Source organism: Citrus sinensis, chromosome 1 (genome assembly GCF_022201045.2).
Source record: "Citrus sinensis cultivar Valencia sweet orange chromosome 1, DVS_A1.0, whole genome shotgun sequence".
Lineage (NCBI taxonomy): Eukaryota > Viridiplantae > Streptophyta > Magnoliopsida > Sapindales > Rutaceae > Citrus > Citrus sinensis.
In genome coordinates, this window is record NC_068556.1 from 16116646 (window position 1) to 16138743 (window position 22098).

At 33.5% G+C, this 22098-nt stretch overlaps 1 protein-coding gene across 6 annotated transcripts; it reads right to left on the reverse strand.

The window, feature by feature from the left end:
- Positions 1–342: 342 nt before the first annotated feature.
- On the reverse strand, positions 343–20573 carry LOC107177990 (uncharacterized). Of its 6 annotated transcripts, none has more exons than XM_052440352.1 (9): positions 20359–20573; positions 20178–20278; positions 3384–3642; positions 2824–2904; positions 2349–2435; positions 1457–2258; positions 1233–1370; positions 643–1094; positions 343–553 (listed from the first exon to the last, which is right to left on the reverse strand). In XM_052440352.1, exons 6-8 carry the CDS (start codon positions 1958–1960, stop codon positions 792–794), a joined length of 945 nt encoding a protein of 314 aa, XP_052296312.1. In that variant the 5' UTR covers positions 1961–2258; positions 2349–2435; positions 2824–2904; positions 3384–3642; positions 20178–20278; positions 20359–20573; the 3' UTR covers positions 343–553; positions 643–791. The 6 variants fall into 6 exon arrangements, 4 of the variants coding, with proteins under 4 accessions (XP_052296312.1, XP_052296300.1, XP_052296301.1 ...); XM_052440340.1 differs by having other exon boundaries at positions 643–1124; XM_052440341.1 differs by lacking the exon at positions 3384–3642 and having other exon boundaries at positions 643–1124.
- Positions 20574–22098: the final 1525 nt, after the last annotated feature.

Consider the following 22098-nt stretch of genomic DNA (forward strand, 5'->3'; position numbering starts at 1 on the left):
TCTTTCTCCACCACCTGCTGAATGAGGGTGAGGTGATGTGTTTTCATAGAAATCACCTAAAAGTGATCATATTTATTGAGATATATAATAACATATAATAAACGACAAACATATATTGTGACATCACCAAATGTTGAAACCTAATACCTCGCCACATAGATAAGCCCCCAGCAAAAGAGTCAATAAAGAATGTCGATTAAGAATTTCGCCATAACTAGAAACAATGATTTCACTAAAGACAAAACACGATAATTTTTTAGTCGTATAGCATAACAACTATATACAGAAAACTAATTTCAGACTTCTGAATTTTACCTTCCGTCACCCTCTTTGTTAAAAGCATATTGAATAAGCTTCAATTCTTCCAATGTAATTGGATCATTGACTTGAAACGGACCAGTTTTATACTTGGGATTTACTCCTTTGGACACTTGACGTACGGTGAAAGTTGATATCGGCCTGGCCTACGATTCCTATTTGGTCGCGTTGGCAGGACACTGACACTAGTAGATGTTTGAGGTTCTTGCTTAAGTTGAACTGGTTCATCTATATCCTTTATAAAAAATAAATTTATATGTAAGTTACTTCATAAGTGAGTTATCATCGAAATAATTTTAAGAAAACGACGTTATAAAACTGTACCTCATCTCGGAGATTAGGTGGTGGAATAGGGACAAAGTGGGTAGGATCTTTGTGAAATTCACCGATTCCTTCTCTTGTCCCCATCCAGCCCATTATTTTATCGAGGCTCAGGTTCAATCTGCGATCCACAGAGTCCTCGTCGCTATCCATTACCATTTTTTTCCATCAGTGGTTGGCTCGGTTTTTCTGACTGGACATGTTGGTTCTACTATTTTCAAGCTCGGAGATTGCGGGCATGGATCAGATGGTTGTTTTGATGGTGCACCAACAGGAGACTTGGATCTCAATTCCTCCAAAGATTTCTCAACCATTTCCATTCTCACATTGAACGAATCCATTTTGTGTTCAATTCTGTGGACACAGTGTGTTAGTACCCTAAAAGCTTCCTCCATATTAACAGTGCTCGGCCCAGCATCTTCGGTTTGTTCAAAATGAGGGAAATTCCTTTTGAGCTGCAAAAAATTTGATTCACGCATTGGAACCTAAAATAAATATGCACAACAATCATACATAATGACAATCAAAATATATTCAATTAACTGTAAACAAAATTAAATACATGTGTGAACAAGACAAAAAATAAAACAAACCTCAGTACTTGTCATGTCGCCAAATGTTTTCCGCCAATTCAATAAACGCCGAATCTCTTCCTTGGTCCATACACTAACAAGGCAAACTGTTCTGTCCATGGAACACCGATCATACAAAACAGCACTAAAGTAAAACAACTGTTCATTCAAAAAATAATTACTACGTCATGTTATTTTTCGTATTTGGCAAATTAATTATGGTATCTAAGATTTCTTAAATATACCTCTAAAAACACAACACAACCACTAACTGACTTCACTTGATGATCTTTATACTTCGCTATGCCCTCCCACAGAAAGTTGAAACACCATGTAACCCAATTCTTTTTCCTAATTAACTGCACATCTTTTAGGGCATGCAGATACATCGAATTGATGTAGCTGGAACTTGTGGGACACAATACAGTTCCTAGAAGAAACAAACAAAACATGATCTTAAATTCATCATCACTACTCTCACTAGCTATCAATCTTTCACTAACTACAACTATTTCAATTCCTCTTCCACCTGTTCTATACTTGGCACGCAATTTAATTATATCACCCGCTTCTTCTCGGATGTATACTGGTTCCCCTCCATCTTTGATCCCCATTACGATGTTGAAGGTTGTAGGGTTTAAACAAAACTCTCTCCCGTGCAAAACTATACAATGCCTCTTTGTATCATATTGTTGGACAAGTGTTTCACAGAAGTCTTGTCTCAGGCGACCACATCGTAATTCTAGCATGCTTCCGAAGCCAATTTCTCTAATTGCAGCTTGTTGGTCAGGCGACAGTGTGGAAATGACCTTAGTGAATGCACTGACATGACAACGAGATAAATTACATTGGCTATGTTTATCCTCAATTTTTTATTCTTCATCTGTCTTTTCAATGCTCATTTCACAAACATTTGAACTTGGGTCCTCATGCATCGTACCAAATCGGCACTTCTCCTCATTCGTTAATTTCTTCCATTTTTCAACAATTGTCGCCCTACAAACTTTTTTTATCCCTTCTTGCCTGACCTTTTCTGCTTCATGCTTACTGTACACAACATTTTAGTTCAGCTAATTACGTCAACATAATTGATAGTTATAATAAGAACTTTATTCAAAGCAATAATTTTATACTTACAAAAAGTGTATCCACGCTCTCTGACCAGGTCCTCCCCTTCTAGCTTCTTTGGACTCCATTTTATAACTGTATGCTATGGTTCAAATCCTGAAATAGACCATAGATAAATGTAGTATCAATTGAATTTATAACGAGACCTAAAGAAAAAACAATAATGATGTTTACAATTCTAGACAATAACAAGAGCTAATGGTGAACCAACAATTTCCATAAACATATTATTCTAACTCTGGAAGATAACGGTTCATCGTTTATTTCATAACGGTTAGCTGATATATTCTAGTAGGAAGTGTATTCCCAGACAGAAGTGTGTTTGATAACTTTTTTTAGTTTCTTCTTCTCTCTCTAAAACTCATAACCTACGCTCTCTCTCCCTACAACCCACCATTTTCTCATGTTTTTCTTGCCAATTTCATGCTTCCAAACCATTAATCATCTCAGGAAAATTTGTAGAGCAAAAAAATAAAAATAAAACCTTTCGGTTGTTTTGAGGAGCTTCGTCACAACTTCGGCTTTCACAGTAATGATTTCGGTAATGATTATCGAGGTTGAACGGCTGGAAAAGAAAAAGAAACAAATAAAAATATTTGTTAGCTCTCTTTCTGTTTATAAGCTCTCATTGTGTTTTTCCACACCAAGCTGCATTGCATAAAAGAAAAAGAAAAAGGACATTACGCAATCAGGAAATCTAATATTTTCAAGAGAACTTAGAGATTTTCCCTTTATATACTCTTGAATAGCCTTGCAAGATGCATAAGATTAGTTCACATCAACTACCAATTCATGCACAATATAATGGATACACCCAATTAAACAAATTAAAAAGCAAAATCACAAAAAATAAAGAATAATGCTAGTGATATACAAAATACTAGTCATTAAATAATAATTTTACCTTTCCTTGATGATAAATATAAAATTCTCGAGAATGCAAGTGAGGAAATGCAAAATGATCAAAAATAATAAAAAAAACTAGGACTTACTAGTTAGCATCACAACACTAGGTCCTTTACATGACGAGAACAGAAGAGTTACCTCGAGCCACACTGCTCTTCCTGCAACTCATCCGCGCTGCTCTTCCTATCCAAGAATGACTCCAAACATAAACCTCAACTCTTTTTTTGGTTCCATCCCAGGATACGCCACCTTAAAAGCTTCATGCAGCTCATTCGATGGCAGCTCATGCTGTAGACAACATTGCAACGAAGGTAACAGTGTGAGGTTGGAAAAGAAGCAGCGCGCGATACTGGCTCTGCCTCTGCCTCTCTCTACCTCTCGTGTACAAACAAAATACCTGAGTAGATGGATCGATTGGTTGATTAGTACGAAAGAGACCGTGGATTTGATCTTGTTGAGTGAAAAAATTGGGATGAGAGAAACTATGAATTTGAAAAAGAGATGGAATTTGAAAAAGAGATGAAATTTTAGGGATTTTTCTTTTGAGAAAGCAAAGAAATTGGATTGAGGTGAGAGGAAATTGTGGGCTTTTCTTTTCAGGGAACTGGTTTACCAGGTCACCCATTTTTTTCTATTTTTAATATAAATTTAATCTCAACCGTTGGATTCAATCTAATTGAATCCAATGGTTTTTTTTTCGTTTCCGGCATGGTGCCGGGCCTTCAGTGCCCGGCAATGTAGCATCAGCCTTTTATGTGGGGTTTGGGCAGCTTTCATTAAATATATTCCAAAACAAGGTACTTATTTACTAATAGATAATTATGTAGACTTTTTTTTTTGCATTTTATATTGGCTAAAATATTACTACGTACATATTTAATATAATTTATCTAATAATTATAAGTATAAATTTAATTTCATAAATTATTATTAAAATTTTTGTTACGTTTAGTTATTTTTTTTAGTAGAGATTTTAAAAATTAAATAAGTTATTTTATTTCTACTGCTAAAAGCGTAAATTTTAAACCTTTTGGAGTAAAGGTTGAAAAATATTTTTAAATGTTAAAATCTCTAAAATATTTTTTACTTATTAGATAATCTTTTTTTCATTTTTTATAACATAACTCTAAAAACTTCTCTATTAAAATAATTTTATAATTTTTAATAAAATCTCTCATTGACAACCAAATAACTAAGTAAAGTTTTTACTTATGAAAACTTTATTCATTGACAAGAGATAAATGGGCAGACGATTCCATATGTTGTTAAATGCCCTATTGATTTCATTTTTGTATTTATTGTAATAACTGTGTTGTATTATTATAATACATGGCTTTATTATGTATGCCTGTTATGTTTTGTGTGAATAGAATGGACAAAACAACCATTATAGGTTTAGTGGTACGGAAGCAAGAGGAATCACAATGCCCCATTCTATAACGTATGTACAATTGATAAAAAGAGTATCTCGATTATTTCTATTGATATTTCTAAATTTTGACATTGTAAGATGTTCAAGCTTAAAACATTTGATCCAATGCTACTTATTCCAATTATGCCAGATGATGATGTAGATGATTTTGTAGAGCAAATGATTAGTAGAGCTAACTTAAAGATCCTTCTTTGTATTACCTAAAGATAAAACAAATTTTGACATCACTTATTGTTGATGTTTACCCTAACTTTGTGTCATATGGCTATCTACAAGAATCTATAGAGCCATATGTTGGAGATTAAGGGTTAAGTCCAAATAATTTTGTTGTTGAAGATTAATCAACATCTAAAAATTGTTACTGAAATATAACTTAATGATGGAAGGGGGCCGAATTTGGAAAATGTGAATGTTATTATTCATGATGATTTTATTGCAACAACGATGGTTACTAATCCAATAATAGGGAATGTGGAGCCTACCAATGTGAGTTTCCAACCCTCTATCCTCTAATAATAGATATATGCCTAGGGCCAATTTGTTTGCATGCAGTAGTTCATTAGATAAGGTCAACACGCATTCAAATAGTAATAACTTGTCATTCATGAAAGTTGTTGATGATACCAATAGGGAAAAAAATTGTTTAATTCGAAAGAGGAATTGCAAAAAGTGATTTCTATTGTATCGTTGAGGAAAAATTTTGAGTTTAGAACCTTTAAGTTATAAAAGAACATATTTTATCTTATTGCATTCGATATTAGTGACAGTGAGAACTATGCCTCATGAGGGTGATTTCTAATGAAGATAAAGCAAGCAATAAATGAAGTTCCAAATATAGTTTTCATTTCTGACCAACACCCAAGTATAAAGAAAAATATTAACATTGCATTCTCAAATGCTATGCATGGTATTTGTATGCATTACTTGAAACAAAACTTGCATGTTAAGTTTAAAGAAATTCAGATAGGTGCAATTGTTGAACTATTTGCAAGGTTTGTCGACTGCAACAAATTTAACTACTTTATGAATAAAATACACTAAAGAAAAAGTTGCAAAATATCTTTATGATGCAAGGTATAACAAGTGGGCTCATTCTCATTTGGTTAAATTTCGTCCCAGCCCCTTATTAGATTGACATACTTCAATTTATCCTTCAAAATTACTGTTATTTTTAACCGTTGATTGATGCTAACTTATAAAAATAATAGAATACCCCTAACCCAGCTAATTAATAGTTTTGTGAGGGTTAACAAGGATAATTTCATTGTGACTCTTGAGATCTGACATATTCCAAGTTAAAGGACAAAAAATAAATTTATTAATGAAAACACCCTATCGAAAAAAAATAGTAAAAGACCCTTAAAAATTAAATTAATTTTTACTTATATTTAATTTATAAAACAAATATAATAATCACAAATTTTATTTACAATATCACCACAAGAAAATTAAAAAAAAAACTAATTTTTACCCTTGAATTTAAATATATTAGGGATATAAATCATTAATCAATTAGTTGACTTTTATCATCCAAAATACCATTTTACCCTTATTTGAAAGACAAATTAATGCATAAAATTTTTTTACATTCCCTAATATAATTCAACAAATTATTAAAAATTAAAAATGTTTAAAATCTAGAGAAATTCAAAGACCGAAACCTTAACCCTAATCATAATCCCAAATTTTTATCAGTTTCTTTTTTTATTAATATCATTTGTTATAAATTTTAATCTTCTTAATTTTTTATAGTAATGTTTTATTAAAATCCATTTTAGTATATTTTTCTTCCCAAACATGAAGCTAAGGGTAAAATAGTACAATAATTTATAATTTATAAATATTTAAGTATATTCAAAATTTATCATTTTCTTAGAATAATATTTATCATTTTTTATTCATCATTCTTAGGAATCTTGAACTATAACCCCTTTTTAATTTGTGATTAAAATGTTAAAAATGAAAAACTATAATCTTTTAAAATAAATTTTGAAATAAGTTATTGGCAAAAAATAATTTTATTCCTAATTTGGGCTTTGAAATCTAATAAATTAGCAACCATGCCATCCACTACAATTTATCCTTAATTAAAATTTAAAATTACAATTGCAATTTTTTTATCTTCCAAATTCTTTTTTTAATTGTTTGTCTTCATTTTCCTTTTCTTCTTATTTCTTTGTCTTGTACTCTCTTTTTTTCTCCTTCGTTTCATCTTTATCTCATTCTTTGTTCTACTTTCCTTTTTCTTCTCTGCATCAAATCAAATAATTCTCTGCATTAATCAACATTACCATAACCAAAATAACAGAATAAAACAAAAACAAAAACAAAATCTTAGAAATTAAAAAAAAAAGGTGAATTTTTTTCTCTCTTCTTCTTTCTTCTTCATCTTCTTTGTTCTCTTCACTACTCATCATCATCTTCGTTAATTTTTTTTTTTAATTTAACCCTTCTTTCACATATCTAACAACTCCAAAATCACTTTCAAATCTGATTTCTATAATCCTAAAAAGAGGCACCGATTTGATCGTGACGGCCAAACTATCACGCTAAGCTTACGGGGCGGATTGGTCCAAGTGGAGCAAGTACTGGTTCTTCTAGTGATTAGCATGCAGCAACTGGACGATCTCAGTCGCATCGCCCGCCGAGCCGGAGATGAGGTAAGCGAGAGAGGGAGGGGCCAAGTGGGAGGGGATCTTAGAAGGGAATGCAAGGCAAGTCAGGTTGGGTTTGTGCGTCGATAGAGCGACGGGAGAAGGATGACGTGGAGTAGAGAGAGATGAGGAGGAGCAGGGAGAAGAATAAAGTGTTGATAGAACAAAGAGCGTAGCTTTGGTTTTGTCCCTTGAAACGGACATTGACGGTAGAGTGGACAGCAGTGCTGACGGAGTCGAATGGTGCATTATTATTAAACGTTCTCTATTATCAGTGAGTTGTGGTATTTGGATTGGAATTACATTGTGCTTGAGAACATGTGTCGTTTTTATATTTTTCTAACATTTCACTTTTATTTATTTTTGGGTTTTGGATTTAATGGCAAGTTGGTACCACCGTTGGGTGATTGTCACTTTATTTAATTCTTATTGCATTAAAAATATTTTTTTAAATTTTCGTTGTGTTGATATTGTTAATAATATTTGTGATTATTATATTTGTTTTATAAATTAAAATATAAGCAAAAATTAATTTGATTTTTTAAAAGTCTTTATTATTTTTCTTTTTATAGGGTTTTTATTAATAATTTTTTTATCATTTAACTTGAAATATATCAAAACTTAAGGGGCGAAATGAAATTATCCCTATTAACCCTACAAAACTGTTAGTTAGTTAAGGTTAGGGACATTCTCGTATTTTTCTAAATTAACATTAGTCAACTGTTAAAAATAACAGTATTTTGAGAGTATATTGCTGTTTTTATATTTTTAGAGGGTAAATTGAAGTATATCGATCTAATAAGGGGGTAGGATGAAATTTACCCTTCTCATTTTGACAAGTTACATTGCAATATCATGACAACTAATATAGTAGAATCCATGAACTTCATCCTTCAAAATTCATGTAAGTTGCTTAGTCATAAGTTACTAGATTTGATCATTGATAAACTACGAGAATAGTTTTGTGATAGGTAAGAAGAGGTACTAGTTATCACATTTGATTTACAAAACAGTCTAAAAAGAAATTGCTCCAAAAATTTAAAAATTCCAATACATATTAAGCGGTGGACTAAATATGCATGAGTTTATTGTTAAAAATGGTTACCATGATGGTCATGTCTACATTTTTTAAGAGACATGCGGCTGTCAGGAATCTCAACACGATTAATTACCTTGTGAACATGCATTAACTTTATTTAGGTTTCGACAAACATTATTTGTATATGATATCTGCTCTCATTGCCATTCCAGTGAAGCATGAGTTGCAGCATATGCAGAAATAATCTATCATGTTGGTGTAGATGAAAAATGAGAGGTTTCAAAGGAAGTGCAGAGTAACAATATCTTCCCCCTTTTGCCCCCTGAAAATATAGAGAAAGAGTCGGCTGCAAAAATTAGAATAACACCATAAGGTGAAGAGAAGTTACCTTGTAAGTGTGGTAGGTGTGGATATAAAGGACATTATCAACTAACTTACAGTGCACTAATTCCACTATCTAACAATGAGCATGTGGTTGGACTGAATAAAACAGGCAAACATGTATGATATACTCAACATTAAATACTTGTCCTTTTTATTGTCTTAATTTCTTTAATATCTATAACTATTAGTTGACAGGTTGATACTTTCTTATTTTGCAGTTGGATAAGCTGGTTTGTTTGGCTTATTTTGTTCTCAAAGGGAGGTGACCAAGGGTTTATAATAGATGAGCCGAATGTTTGGAGTCAATTAATAGTATTTCAAACCAAGACGAAGCAAAAAGTTATATCTACTTGGGTATTTTATCCTCTGCATTAAACCCAAACCAAATTAGCTTTGATGATTAAGTAGCAGCAACTTATGATCTTTTAAAACTTATTTATGATTCTTGCATGAATTGGACTTATGTTGTTTGTGTTAACATGAATATGTTAATAATATTGATTTTGATGATAACAAACTTTAAATGGTTTTTAATTAAAATGTTAGAGCTATTCCTTAATAAACGAAAGCCTTATAATCATTTCAATTATATTCATAAAAGATGGATCACTGTTAAATTTCAAATTGGAAAATGATTCTCTGCGAAATCTGGCTTAAACTGTGATTCTGAAAGATTGTACCTGGAAACAAACGGCAAAAGTTTAATTGAAACTGATAAGGCTAACTTGTTTTGCAGGTTACTGGAAACAAACGGTGAACCATTAATTATAAACAGCTAACCGATAAATTCCAGAAAGGTTATTTCGTATAAATCTTTAACCGTGTAGTATGAACTAATAACTGAAGTTTATCTTGCAGGTCTCTAAAATTTAACGGCTAACGGGTAAGCTTAAACGGCAAACTGTTTATTTGAAATTTGACCCAACGGTAACTTTTGACCAGACTAAACGGTTAACTGTTAATGGCTAACAGCGAACCGTTTTTGAGCAGACAATCTATAACGGCTAGTTTTTCAGCTCCAACTATAAATAAGCTCATTCAAATTCAAACAAGACTTGATCACAACATGACCATTGAGCTTATATTCGAGAATACAATCTTCATAGAGCTTTAAAGCACATTATTGCTTCATCTATTCACACATTGGGCATTGATTTGTAATCTTAAATATTGTGTGAGAGAAAAATAATTTTTAATCTTTTACTTTGAGTGATTGTAAGTGTTGGGATACACTTGAGTTAAGAGATTGAGGATAATCTCTTATTGTAAAGGTTCATTGACACCTTGGAAGTCAAGTGTAAGCATTTGAAGCCTTGGAGGCTTCCTTACTGAAATCCTCAAGCCTGAAAAGCTTGGAGGAGTGGACGTAGGTGAGGTTGGCCGAACCACGTAAAAATCTTCGTGTTTGAATCGCTCTTCCCTTATATTTTTATATTGTAATTGATTTAATTGTTATTCCATTAAATTCATTTTAGATTTGCTTGATAATTTGTTTTAGAATCAAATAATTTTTAGAATCCCAATTCACCCCCCCTCTTGGGTTGCACACTTGTATTTTATTTGGTATCAGAGCTTGGTTCTCTTGTTAGGACTTAACCGTCTAGAGTAAAAGATCCATGGCAACCCAAAATGACTAAACCTTTAGGGAAGGACAGTCCACAACTAGACCACCATTCTTTGATAGAAATGACTACCCATATTGGAAAACTAGGATGAGAATTTATTTACAAGCACTAGATTATGAAATTTGGGAAGTTGTATGTGATGATTTTTTTTTGCCCCTAACTAAAAATGAAGTCGGGGAAGATATTCTAAAACCTTCAAGGGAATGGAATGAATTGGAAAAGAAAAAAGCTTATCTAAATTCCAAAGCTATGAATACTTTATTTTGTGCACTTGATAAGAAAAAATTTCATCGAGTATCTAGTTGTGAAAGTGCCAATGAAATTTGGCACAAACTTGAAGTATTCTATGAAGGCACAAATCAAGTGAAAGAGTAAAAAATTAGTAGGTACACTCGACAATATGAGTTGTTCCAAATGGAACAAAATGAGAGTGTGTACTCTATGTATACTAGATTTACGGACATAGTAAACATCCTAGGAGCCCTAGGAAAGACCTTGTCAAATAGCCAGAAAGTTAAGAAAATTATTAGGTCACTTCCAAAAGAATGGAGACCTAAAAGAACCGCTATTGAAGAGGCTAACGATTTAAATACATTACCACTTGATGATTTAATTGGTTCTCTCATTTCATATGAAGAAGATTTGGCAGCAGAAAAATGGCATGAGGAGAAGAAGAAAAGCATTGCTCTCAAAGCTTCAAAATATGAGAGTGATGGGGAGAGTGAACTGGATGATGAAGAGCTGGCCATGCTAGCAAGGAGGCTCAGAAAATTCTTCAAGAAAACTGGAGAGCGAAGAAATTTCAGAAACTTCAAGAACCAAAGGGAGAAGAAAGAGGTAATCACATGCTATGAATGCAAGAAGCATGACCATATAAGATCGGAGTGGCCACTTATCAACAAACTCAAGAAGAAAGCCATGGTTGCAACTTGGGATGATAGCGAGGAAGATTCAAGTGATGAAGAAGGGTCGCAAGAAGTATCAAACCTGACGCTTATGGCAATAGGAGGGGATGATGATATCAATGAGGTAAGTGATTCCACGTATGATGAATTGTATGATGCTTTTAAAGAATTGCATGATGAGTTGATGAAGATTGGTAAAAAGAATATATGTCTTAAAAAGGAAATGGCAAAGCTTAAAAATGAAAATGGATCTCTAAATGCAAGAATTACATGCCTAGAAGTAGAGAACAAAACATTGCATGATGAAATTTCATTATCAAATGAGAAACCTAGCATCTCACATGAGCATTTAGAATCACATATAGATGATTTGAAAAATGAAAACGAAATGCTTAAGAAAAAGAGCAATGAGTTGAATGAGATTGTTTTGAAATTTACAAATGGGTAAAAAATGTTGGATAACATGCTTAATTCACAAAAATGTGTGTTTGACAAAGGAGGTATTGGTTATAAGCCAAACTTGAAACAAAAATATTATAAAAACTACTTTGTGAAGAGTACATCTAGTCACAATCAAATTGTATGTCATTTTTGTAATCAAGATGGTCATATGAAAAATAGATGTCCAGTAAAAAGAAATGCATATTATGGTATGAAATGCATTTAGGTTCCAAAAGGAATCACTACTAACTCTCAAGGACCCAAAAAGCTTTGGGTACCTAAAACTTGAGATTTTCTTTGAAGGGCTTGAAGAAGAAGAAAAATAAATGGTACTTGGACAGTGGTTGTTCAAGGCACATGATCGGAAACTACGCATGGTTCTCAAGCTTCACCAAAATTGAAAATGGTGGAGACGTATCTTTTGGAGACAACTCAAAAGGAAAAATTCTTGGAATTGAAAATGTTGGTAAAGTTTCCTCAACTCTAATTGAGAATGTATGTTTGGTTGAGAACTTGAAACACAACTTAATTAGTATTAGTCAATTATGTGACAAAGGTTATAAAATTATCTTTGATAAATTTGGTTGTGTTATTGAGAATTCATGTGATGGCAAGATCTTATTTGTTGGGAATAGATGTGGTAATGTTTATATCATTGACATAGAATGTGCATCTACTCTTGATAAATGTTTTTCGACATTGCATGATGATAATTGGTTATGGCATAGAAGGTTAGAACATGCAAGTATGAATTTGATTTCGAAAATTTCAAAAGATGATTTAGTTAAAGGTCTTCCAAAAATTGGTTTTAAAAAAGATAAGATTTGTGAAGCTTATCAATTTGGAAAACAAATCAAAACATTGTTCAAAAATAAAAATCATATTTCTACTTCAAAACCACTTCAACTTCTTCACATAAATTTATTTGGGCCCTCTAGATATGCTAGTCTAAATGGCAAATATTATGCATTTGTGATAGTGGATGATTATTCTAGATATCTATGGGTATTATTCTTAGCTAATAAGGATGATGTTATTGATGCCTTTAAAGTGCTTTGTAAGAAAATTCAAAATGAAAAAGAGTATGGTATTGCATGCATTAGGAGTGATCATGGAGGAGAGTTTGAAAATCATGCATTTGAGAGTTTTTGTAATGATTTTGGTATTGAGCATCAATTTTCATCACCTAGAACTCCACAACAAAATGGAGTTGTTGAGAGAAAGAATACATCCATTCAAGAAATGGCTAGGATTATGTTGAATGAAAATTCATTGCCTAAGTATTTTTGGGCCGAGGCCGTCAACACCGCTTGTTATATTTTAAATCGTGTGTTGATTAGACCTAACCTTAACAAAATTCCTTATGAGCTTTGGAAAAATAGAAAACCCAATATTGGTTATTTCAAATTTTTTGGATGCAAATGTTTTATTTTAAACACAAAAGATAATCTTGGTAAATTTGATTCAAAATCCGATGTGGGTATTTTTCTTGGATATTCAAACTCAAGCAAAGCTTATAGAGTTTATAACAAAAGAACTCTAGTTGTAGAAGAATCGATGCATGTTACTTTTAATGAATCTAATCCCTCCTCTACGGAGAAAGTTGTTGTTGATAATGATGTAGATGAAGACTTACAAAAAGAATCATCAAAAGATAATAAAAAAGATGCGTCTCGTGGGAATCAAGATGAGCAACATGAAGAAATGAATGTAGAGCAAAATGAAGGTACTTCTCAATCATTCCCCAAAGAGTGGAGGTATGTTTCTTCTCATCCTAAGGATGTAATTTTAGGAGATCCCTTACGAGGTGTTACAACTAGATCATCACTTAGGAATATTTGTGAGCATAATGCATTTATTTCTCAAATTGAACCCAAATCCTTTGCGGATGCGGAAAATGATGAATCTTGGATTATGGCAATGAAAGAGGAGTTAAATCAATTTGAAAGAAACAATGTGTGGGAATTAGTTCCTAAACCGGAATATCAATCCGTCATAGGTACTAAATGGGTATTTAGAAATAAGATGGATGAATCCAGTGTGGTTGTAAGGAATAAAGCTAGATTAGTGGCTCAATGTTACAACCAAGAAGAAAGAATTGATTTTGATGAAACTTTTGCACCCGTAGCTAGACTAGAATTAATTAGAATGTTGCTGGCATTTGCATGCCATAAAGATTTCATTTTATTTCAAATGGATGTGAAAAGTGCTTTCTTAAATGGTTATATTATGGAAGAAGTGTATGTAAAACAACCTCCTGGTTTTGAAAATGAAAAATTTCCAAATCATGTTTAGAAGTTGTTTAAAGCTTTGTATGGATTAAAACAAGTACCTAGAGCATGGTATGATAGGCTTAAGAATTTCTTATTAGAAAATGATTTTGCCATGGGTAAAGCGGATACTACTCTTTTTGTTAAGCGTAAGAACAAAGACATACTTGTTGTTCAAATCTATGTTGATGATATTATTTTTTGTTCTACTAATGAATTGTTGTGTAAAGAATTTTCATCTTGTATGAGTAATGAATTTGAAATGAGTATGATGGGAGAGTTGAAGTACTTCATTGGGCTGCAAATAAAACCAAATGAGGAAGGAATTTTTATAAATCAAGTAAAGTATGTGAAAGATCTACTCAAGAGGCTCGGCATTGATGAATCAAAGACCAAAAACACTCTAATGAGCACAACAACCAAACTTGACAAAGATGAAAAAGGCAAAGAAGTGGATATCAAAATGTATCGAGGTATGATCGGATCTTTACTTTATTTAACTGCAAGTAGACCCGATATCATGTTTAGTGTATGTTTGTTCGTAAGATTTCAATCATGTCCCAAGGAATCTCATTTGCTTGCTACTAAAAGAATTTTCCGTTATTTGAGTGGAACCATAGATATTGGCCTTTAGTATCCTAGGGGAACTCATATAGATTTAACATGCTATTTGGATGCGGACTTTGCCGGTTATAAAGTTGATAGGAAAAGCACAGTGGAACTTGCCATATCCTAGGTCACTCACTTGTTTCATGGTTTAGCAAGAAACAAAATTCTGGTGCACTCTCAACTACCGAGGCTGAATATATAGCTGCAGGAAGTTGTTGTGCACAAGCTCTTTAGATGAAACAAACACTTAGAGACTATGGTATTAACCTAGGACAAATTCCTATTAAGTGTGATAATACTAGTGCTATAAATCTTTCAAAGAATCTCATTCAACACTCTCGAACGAAGCATATAGAAATAAGACGTCATTTCTTGAGAGATCATGTTCAAAAGGGGGATATTACATTAGAGTTTATTTCTACAGAAAAATAACTCGCCGATATTTTTACCAAACCTCTTGGCGAAGAACAATTTTTAAAAATTCGGCATAAACTTGGGATGATGAAATTTTCACATTAACGTCTCTATTCATGTTATTGAGTGTATTGAATTAATTGACTTATTGGTGATTTGATGATTTAAAATTTATGAAATGCTTAAGCTTGATATTCAAGTGATGTGTTTGCTTTGTTAATTCTTGAATGATTATATGAATTAATTGCTTGAATATATGTTCATGAATCATGCATTAAAATGGCGAATAAAACATTTTTAGATCAATTAAATGATCTTGGAATGTATTATTTGTTGGCCGAAAATTAAATCAAATGTGCGAAATTATATATAAAATAAACGGATAACCGTTTCCAATAAACGGTGAACCGTTTTATTCCAGAAACTAGATTATGATGTTTGTCTTTTTACCCTTTCACCGTTTGATGTAATCGGTAAACTGTTTAAAAACAGAGAGCTCACTAGAAGTTACTCCTTAGCCGTTAAGTGATTAACCTTTCACCGTTTCCCATTCCTTAGCCTCTAGAAGTTACCCCTTAACCGTTTAAATAAACGGGTAACCGTTTTCGTGCATATAAAACTGTTCAAAGGTTTTTCTTCTCATTCTTCAGTTGCCCTCTCACCGTTTCAGCCATTGTTGCACAGCCGAAGCATTCTCTGCCCTCAAACCTTCATTGTTCTTGCTTTTCTTGCCAAATCAAACCTATAACATCATTTCTTATCACTTTTAGAACACTTTCACCGATTTAAATCTTCAAATCAAGCCCAAAATCGAAAAATCTCAAATCCAAACCCTAAGTGCAGTCGTTCGGGTTTCTTCATTTTTCACCTGATTCTTGTCCTTCTTCAACCAAATTGAGCCTCAAAATCACATTCTTTACTCATTCCTAAACAAATAATTGGTTCATCTTCTTCTCCTCACATCTCTCTCAAATTTTTCAAACTTCCTCATTCTTCACCATGGCTGAGCCCCCACGGAGAAATCTCAGGAGGAAGTCTGCACCTCAAAGGAATCCTATACCACCACGGAGAGTCTTTGAATTCGAAAGAATTCATTTCCCCATGCCTTCCTTGGAGAAGCGTTTCGAGGACCGCTTTAATGGTAGAAAGGTACTTGACTATTTCTATGTTGAATTAGATGTTTTCAGTACCTTAGTTGTATGTGGTAGAAGCATTAGGGATATGCTTCAACCTTGGGAGTCTGCCATTGACTTTGATGACCGAGTTTATCCCAATTTAGTGCGAGTCTTTTATTCGAACATGGAAATCTCCGCAACTTGCCTAGATAGGATAATTACTCAAGTCGGCGGGGTGCCTATAGAATTTGATGATGAGGACCTCAATGGCTTTCTAGGTATTTCTAGTGAGGGACATGAAATTTATACCTCTAGGAAAGCCCTTTCCTTTGACGACTTTTGTCATGTTGATGGAGTCCGAAATATTTGTCGTTGTCGAGACTTGACTAATGAGATCTCTAATCTACCTTTTCGGTCTCAGCTCTTACCTCTCCAAGTCCGCATACTTCATACTATTTTACAGTATATAGTGACACCTAGGAAGGGTCACTCGGATGAGGATACGAGGTTAGACGTTGGTCTATTAGATAGTCTCATTTCAGGACGTCCCATTAACCTCGGCTATGTTATTGTGAGGCACATGTTGAGTACTCCCGCGGTTAACCATTGCTTGCTTCCATATGGCAGTATCATTACTAAGATAATGCGTCGCTTTGAGGTGCCTCTTCTCGATGCCGGTTATATGGAGACTAAACAGATTGGTCCAGAGGCCATGACTAGTATCATTTTTTCTAGAAAGAATGGTCAGTGGATTAAGACTAAAAACTCTAAAAACCGGGATACATTGATTGCTCCAGAGGATGATCGGATGCTCAATGCTGTTTATCCTCCCTATTAGCTTCCAGATTTTCGATTAGGAGCTCATCCACCTCCTCCGCGTTGCCGTTCTGTCCCCCAGTCTCCAGTTGACTCTGACTCTGAGGAGCATGAGATGGATGCTGATATTCCATTCACTTCGATGCCACCTTCAGCTCCAGCACAGCCTTCCGCTCCCGAGCCATCTGCTGTTCCGAGCAGCCCTCCATTTCTGAGCCACCTCCAGCTCCAGTGCAGCCTCCTGCTTCGGTTCAGCCCCCTGCTTCGGATGTTTTGCAGCAGTTGGTTGCTGATGTTTGCAGGATTTCGGAGCAGCAGCAGCTGATTATCGATCGGTTGGACACTTTCTCCCGTGACCACCAGCAGCTATGTTCTGACTTTCAGACCTTCCAGCAACAGAGCATTGATCAGCAGCTTGAGCTTATCACTGGACAGCCCACTCTTCTTCGCTTTTTCCGTTATGATCCGGGGAGCACATCTTCTCCACCTCCATAGTTTCTGAGTTCATTTTCGCACATACATTTCATATTTTGTTCATTTGTGTGTTGCTATTTATATTTTTGCATACCTTCTTACCTCTATACGATTTTGATAGATTTTGATGAAATGTTTTTGTGACTTGGTATTGGCTGATTTGATATTGGTTGGAGTTGTTGGTTTGTTGGATGATGGAATTGTTGTTAATACATTTTGAAAGTGTTTTTAATCTCATTTTGTATTAGTGGATTTGTTCCATTTTAAAGGGAAACTCTGCCAAATTTTTCGCTCGCCAAAACTGGGTAACTTCTTTCTCACCTCTATGCTTTCGGATTTTTTTTCTCTCTCTTTTCTTTTTGATGATAAAGGAGGAGATAATTATGGGGAGATTTGAAATGAATTTTTTTTTTAAAATGTTTCCTTGAGCAAAAATCAGTTTATTGGACATTTTTTTAATTTGGCCATACATTAGGGGGAGCATATCTTAAGGGGGAGTAAAATATTGAATGAAGTTTGTCATCATAAAAAATGGGGAGATTGTTAACATGAATATGTTAATAATATTGATTTTGATGATAATAAACTTTAAATGGTTTTGATTAAAATGTTGGAGCTATTCCTTAATAAACAAAAGCCTTATAATCATTCCAATTATATTCATAAAAGATGGATCACTGTTAAATTTCAAATTGGAAAATGATTCTCTGCGAAATCTGGCTTAAACTGTGATTCTGGAAATAAACGGTGAACCGTTTTCTTTTTAAACGGTGAACCGTTTTCCTTTTAAACGGTTAACCGATTAAAACCAGAGAGTATCAAACTGCTTAAGCTTTAGCCGGTTAAGAAAAACGGAAAATACAAAAAGCTGGGAAGGCCACTGGAATTAAACCGTGAATCGTTTATTGAAACGGTTAACTGATAAAATCCAGAATGAAAGATTGTACCTGGAAACAAACGGCAAAAGTTTAATTGAAACAGATAAGGCTAACTTGTTTTGCAGGTTACTGGAAACAAACGGCGAACCGTTAATTATAAACGGCTAACCGATAAATTCCAGAAAGGTTATTTCGTATAAATCTTTAATCGTGTAGTATGAACTAATAATTGAAGTTTATCTTGCAGGTCTCTGGAATTTAACGGCTAATGGGTAAGGTTAAACGGCAAATCGTTTATTTGAAATTTGGCCCAATGATAACTTTTGACCAGACTAAACGGTTAACCGTTAATGGCTAACGGCGAACTGTTTTCGAGCAGACAGTCTATAACGGCTAGTTTTTCAACTCCAACTATAAATAAGCTCATTCAAATTAAAACAAGACTTGATCACAACACGACCATTGAGCTTATATTCGAGAATACAATCTTCATAGAGCTTTAAAACACATTATTGCTTCATCTATTCACACATTGGGCATTGATTTGTAATCTTAAATATTGTGTGAGAGAAAAATAATTTTTAATTTTTTACTTTGAGTGATTGTAAGTGTTGGGATACACTTGGGTTAAGAGATTGGGGATAATCTCTTGTTGTAAAGGTTCATTGACACCTTGGAAGTCAAGTGTAAGCATTTGAAGCCTTGGAGGCTTGCTTAGTGAAATCCTCAAGCCTGGAAAGCTTGGAGGAGTGGACGTAGGCAAGGTTGGCCAAACCACGCACAAATCTTCGTGTTTGAATCTCTCTTCCCTTATATTTTTATATTGTAATTGATTTAATTGTTATTCCATTAAATTCATTTTAGATTTGCTTGATAATTTGTTTTAGAATCAAATAATTTTTAGAATCTCAATTCACCCCCCCTCTTGGGTTGCACACTTGTATTTCAGTTTGATGTTAAAAAAAAAATTTGTTTGATGTATTGAAGTTTAATATGTTAAATCTTATGTCAATTATACTATCATTCTAATGAGTGTTTTAGGTAGTTTTGTTCACCGTCCACTTACTCGACTATAGTCATGTACGTGTAAACTTATCCGACAACAACAATTTTTATATAAAGTTACACGACTGCTGAATGTTATTTTTAGGGGTGAGCATTATACGGTTCCAGAATCGAACAAGACTGAACAGTTTAGAAGAAATAAAATCGACCTTGAACTGAACTTCAAAACTGAACCGAACTTCAAAACCAAACCGAACCAAAATACTTCGGTTCGATTTGGTTCGATTTGATTCGATTTGTTAGATTCTAAACAATTTTTGAATGTTACAATATTTAAAATGAAAAAATCAATTCAAATTCAATTTATTTTCACAAGAACAATTGAAGCATAACAACATATTATAACTTTATTTTTGTTTTTTTTTTCTACCTAGCAATATTTATTTACAATTGTAGAATTCTAACTAATGGAAGTATAAACAATAAATTATGTGACTAGTAATCCATTTCAATATTTCATTGTCAAAAATGACTTTCACCAAACAAAAACATGATCTTAAATAATATAACAAAATAAAAATAGTAATTTCACATACATTTTATTAAGAGTATTTTTCCCAATCAAACATTAAATTATCAATTACAAATAACAAAAATCAATCCAACCCATGCGTGATCAAACCAAACCAAGCAGATCATAATTTAACAAAAATCAAATTAAATCGGTTTTCAACTCACTTTTTATTTATAAAAATCAAACTTAATCAAAAAATAAATGGAGTGAAATTGAATAAAATTAAATTAAATTAAAATTGACAATAATTGCTGACTTGCAACTAATAGTGAGTGGAATTGAACCAGTGTTGCTCACCTCCACTGGAGCGACATCAACAACGGAGAGAGGCTACAACAGCTGGCAAAGATGAGTGATGGGTGCTGACGAAGATGAGTAATGGGTGCTGAGCAGCGATTCTAACCAAAGAGAGTAGAATCGTGAGTGATAAGAGTGAGACGAGCAACAAAGATAACGACAAACGAGCAGCAGTTCGAACCATAGAGAGTGAGACCGTGAGTGAATCCGAGAGTGAGATCGTGGCTCTGTGAGAGGTTAACATGTGTGAAGGATGAGTATATGACGACATCAAACCATCGGCGTCACCGTGAGAGGCTATGAGGGAGAGAGGCTGATATGCTGCCACTAACCATGAGACTTGAGCGAGAGAGAGAGAGAGAGATGTTGAATTGCTACTGATTTGGGGTTGTTAGATTTAGGAAATTGAAAATGATTTTTGGCTTTTATATTTAAATTAAATAATTTTTTAAATTAAAATGAAGTGAGTGAATCAATTTGTCTGTTCGGTTCAGTTTTGAGCTAAACCGAATACAAACCAATTGGTTCGCTAATTTTTTAACTATTCGATTTTTATCCTCTGAAGTGAACCAAACTGAACCAAAATTTTTTTGTTCGGTTTGATTTGGGCAAAAACCGAAGCAGATGCCCACACCTAGTTATGTTAATAAATGTTGGTTCTATCCATTTACTTGACTACAGTAGTGTATTTGCAAAGATACTCGATGGAGTCACGTATTAATTAAGATACTCAATTAAATTAAAGTCATGTGATTGGGCTGAGCGTTCCTTCAATGATTATAACAATCCTGTTATATCATATATATAATGCAAAATAATCTTTTACTCTTTCAATAATATATAAAAAATATTTATAGTACATATAAAAATATTCACAAAGAAACACTGCTGTAGTTGTGTATTTATAAAAACACTCAACTATAGTCGTGTCTAAAGAGTTGAGGGTAGAGAAAACAGACACAAATAGTTGCCAAGGTAGCTCCCCTTATCAATAACCAAAAAGACAAATACTAAACTAGACAAGGGCATGCAAAAATCATAAGAGCATAACATTAGACATCAAACTTTCTATAAATATCCAAAAAGTTAAGAAAAACATTAAGTCATAATCCAAGATCAGAAAATGACACCCATTCTGCCTTCCAAGTAGTTAGTCGCTTAAAAGCTAGCTACTTAGAATTGGCACACATCTAATTGTTTGTATTTGGCACAAATTCTACCTTCCAAGCAGTTAACCATTGCAAATGGGGCAATTGTCGTTTTCTCTAAATTTCATGCACCAATATTGAAAATACTCGACTATAGTTGTGTATTTATGAAGATACTTGATGTAGTCATATACTTGAGCTAAGTGTTCCTTCAATGATTATAACCACCCTGTTGTGCAAATTTTATTGAACTTGCAAGTGCACGAATCTATTGTAGAATAGATTAATGGTGATGAGTGTCGATCCCACGAGGAGGTGGATTTTAATTGTATGTAGAATTAATTTTCTATGAGGATTTGTGGTGGAAGTGATTTAAACTATTCTAGAATTTAAATGGGAATGGCAGAAGTAAATGGAAGTGAAAATCTATTAGAATGATGTACTTGGGTATCTGAATCCGTATCAACATGCACCATGGGCTAAATATTTCTTATTAATGCCAATTAAATCATGAGGGGGGATTCCACACCTCATGAACTACACTCTAATCAATATGGTGCTAAGGGCTTATCGTGCCAAATAATAATAACCTTATACTAGAGAGCCGGTGAAACCATGGCGGTATCTAGATAAGATTATTACTATTTATCGACGAAAAGTCAAAACATCCACAAAACTTAGAGGGGAAGAGAAAGTAAATTTACCAATTAAAGCCCATGGCACATGTTGAGACTTCACCTTCAACCAAAGCTTGAAAGAAAATTAGTACTCAT

Coding starts and splice junctions, on each gene's coding strand:
- LOC107177990 (XM_052440341.1), bottom strand. CDS start 1,960: ATGCTAGAATTACGATGTGGTCGCCTGAGACAAGACTTCTGTGAAACA. Junction 1,371..1,456: donor GTTGTGTTGTGTTTTTAGAG/GTATATTTAAGA, acceptor TTGAATGAACAG/TTGTTTTACTTTAGTGCTGT. Junction 1,125..1,232: donor GCGACATGACAAGTACTGAG/GTTTGTTTTATT, acceptor TATTTATTTTAG/GTTCCAATGCGTGAATCAAA.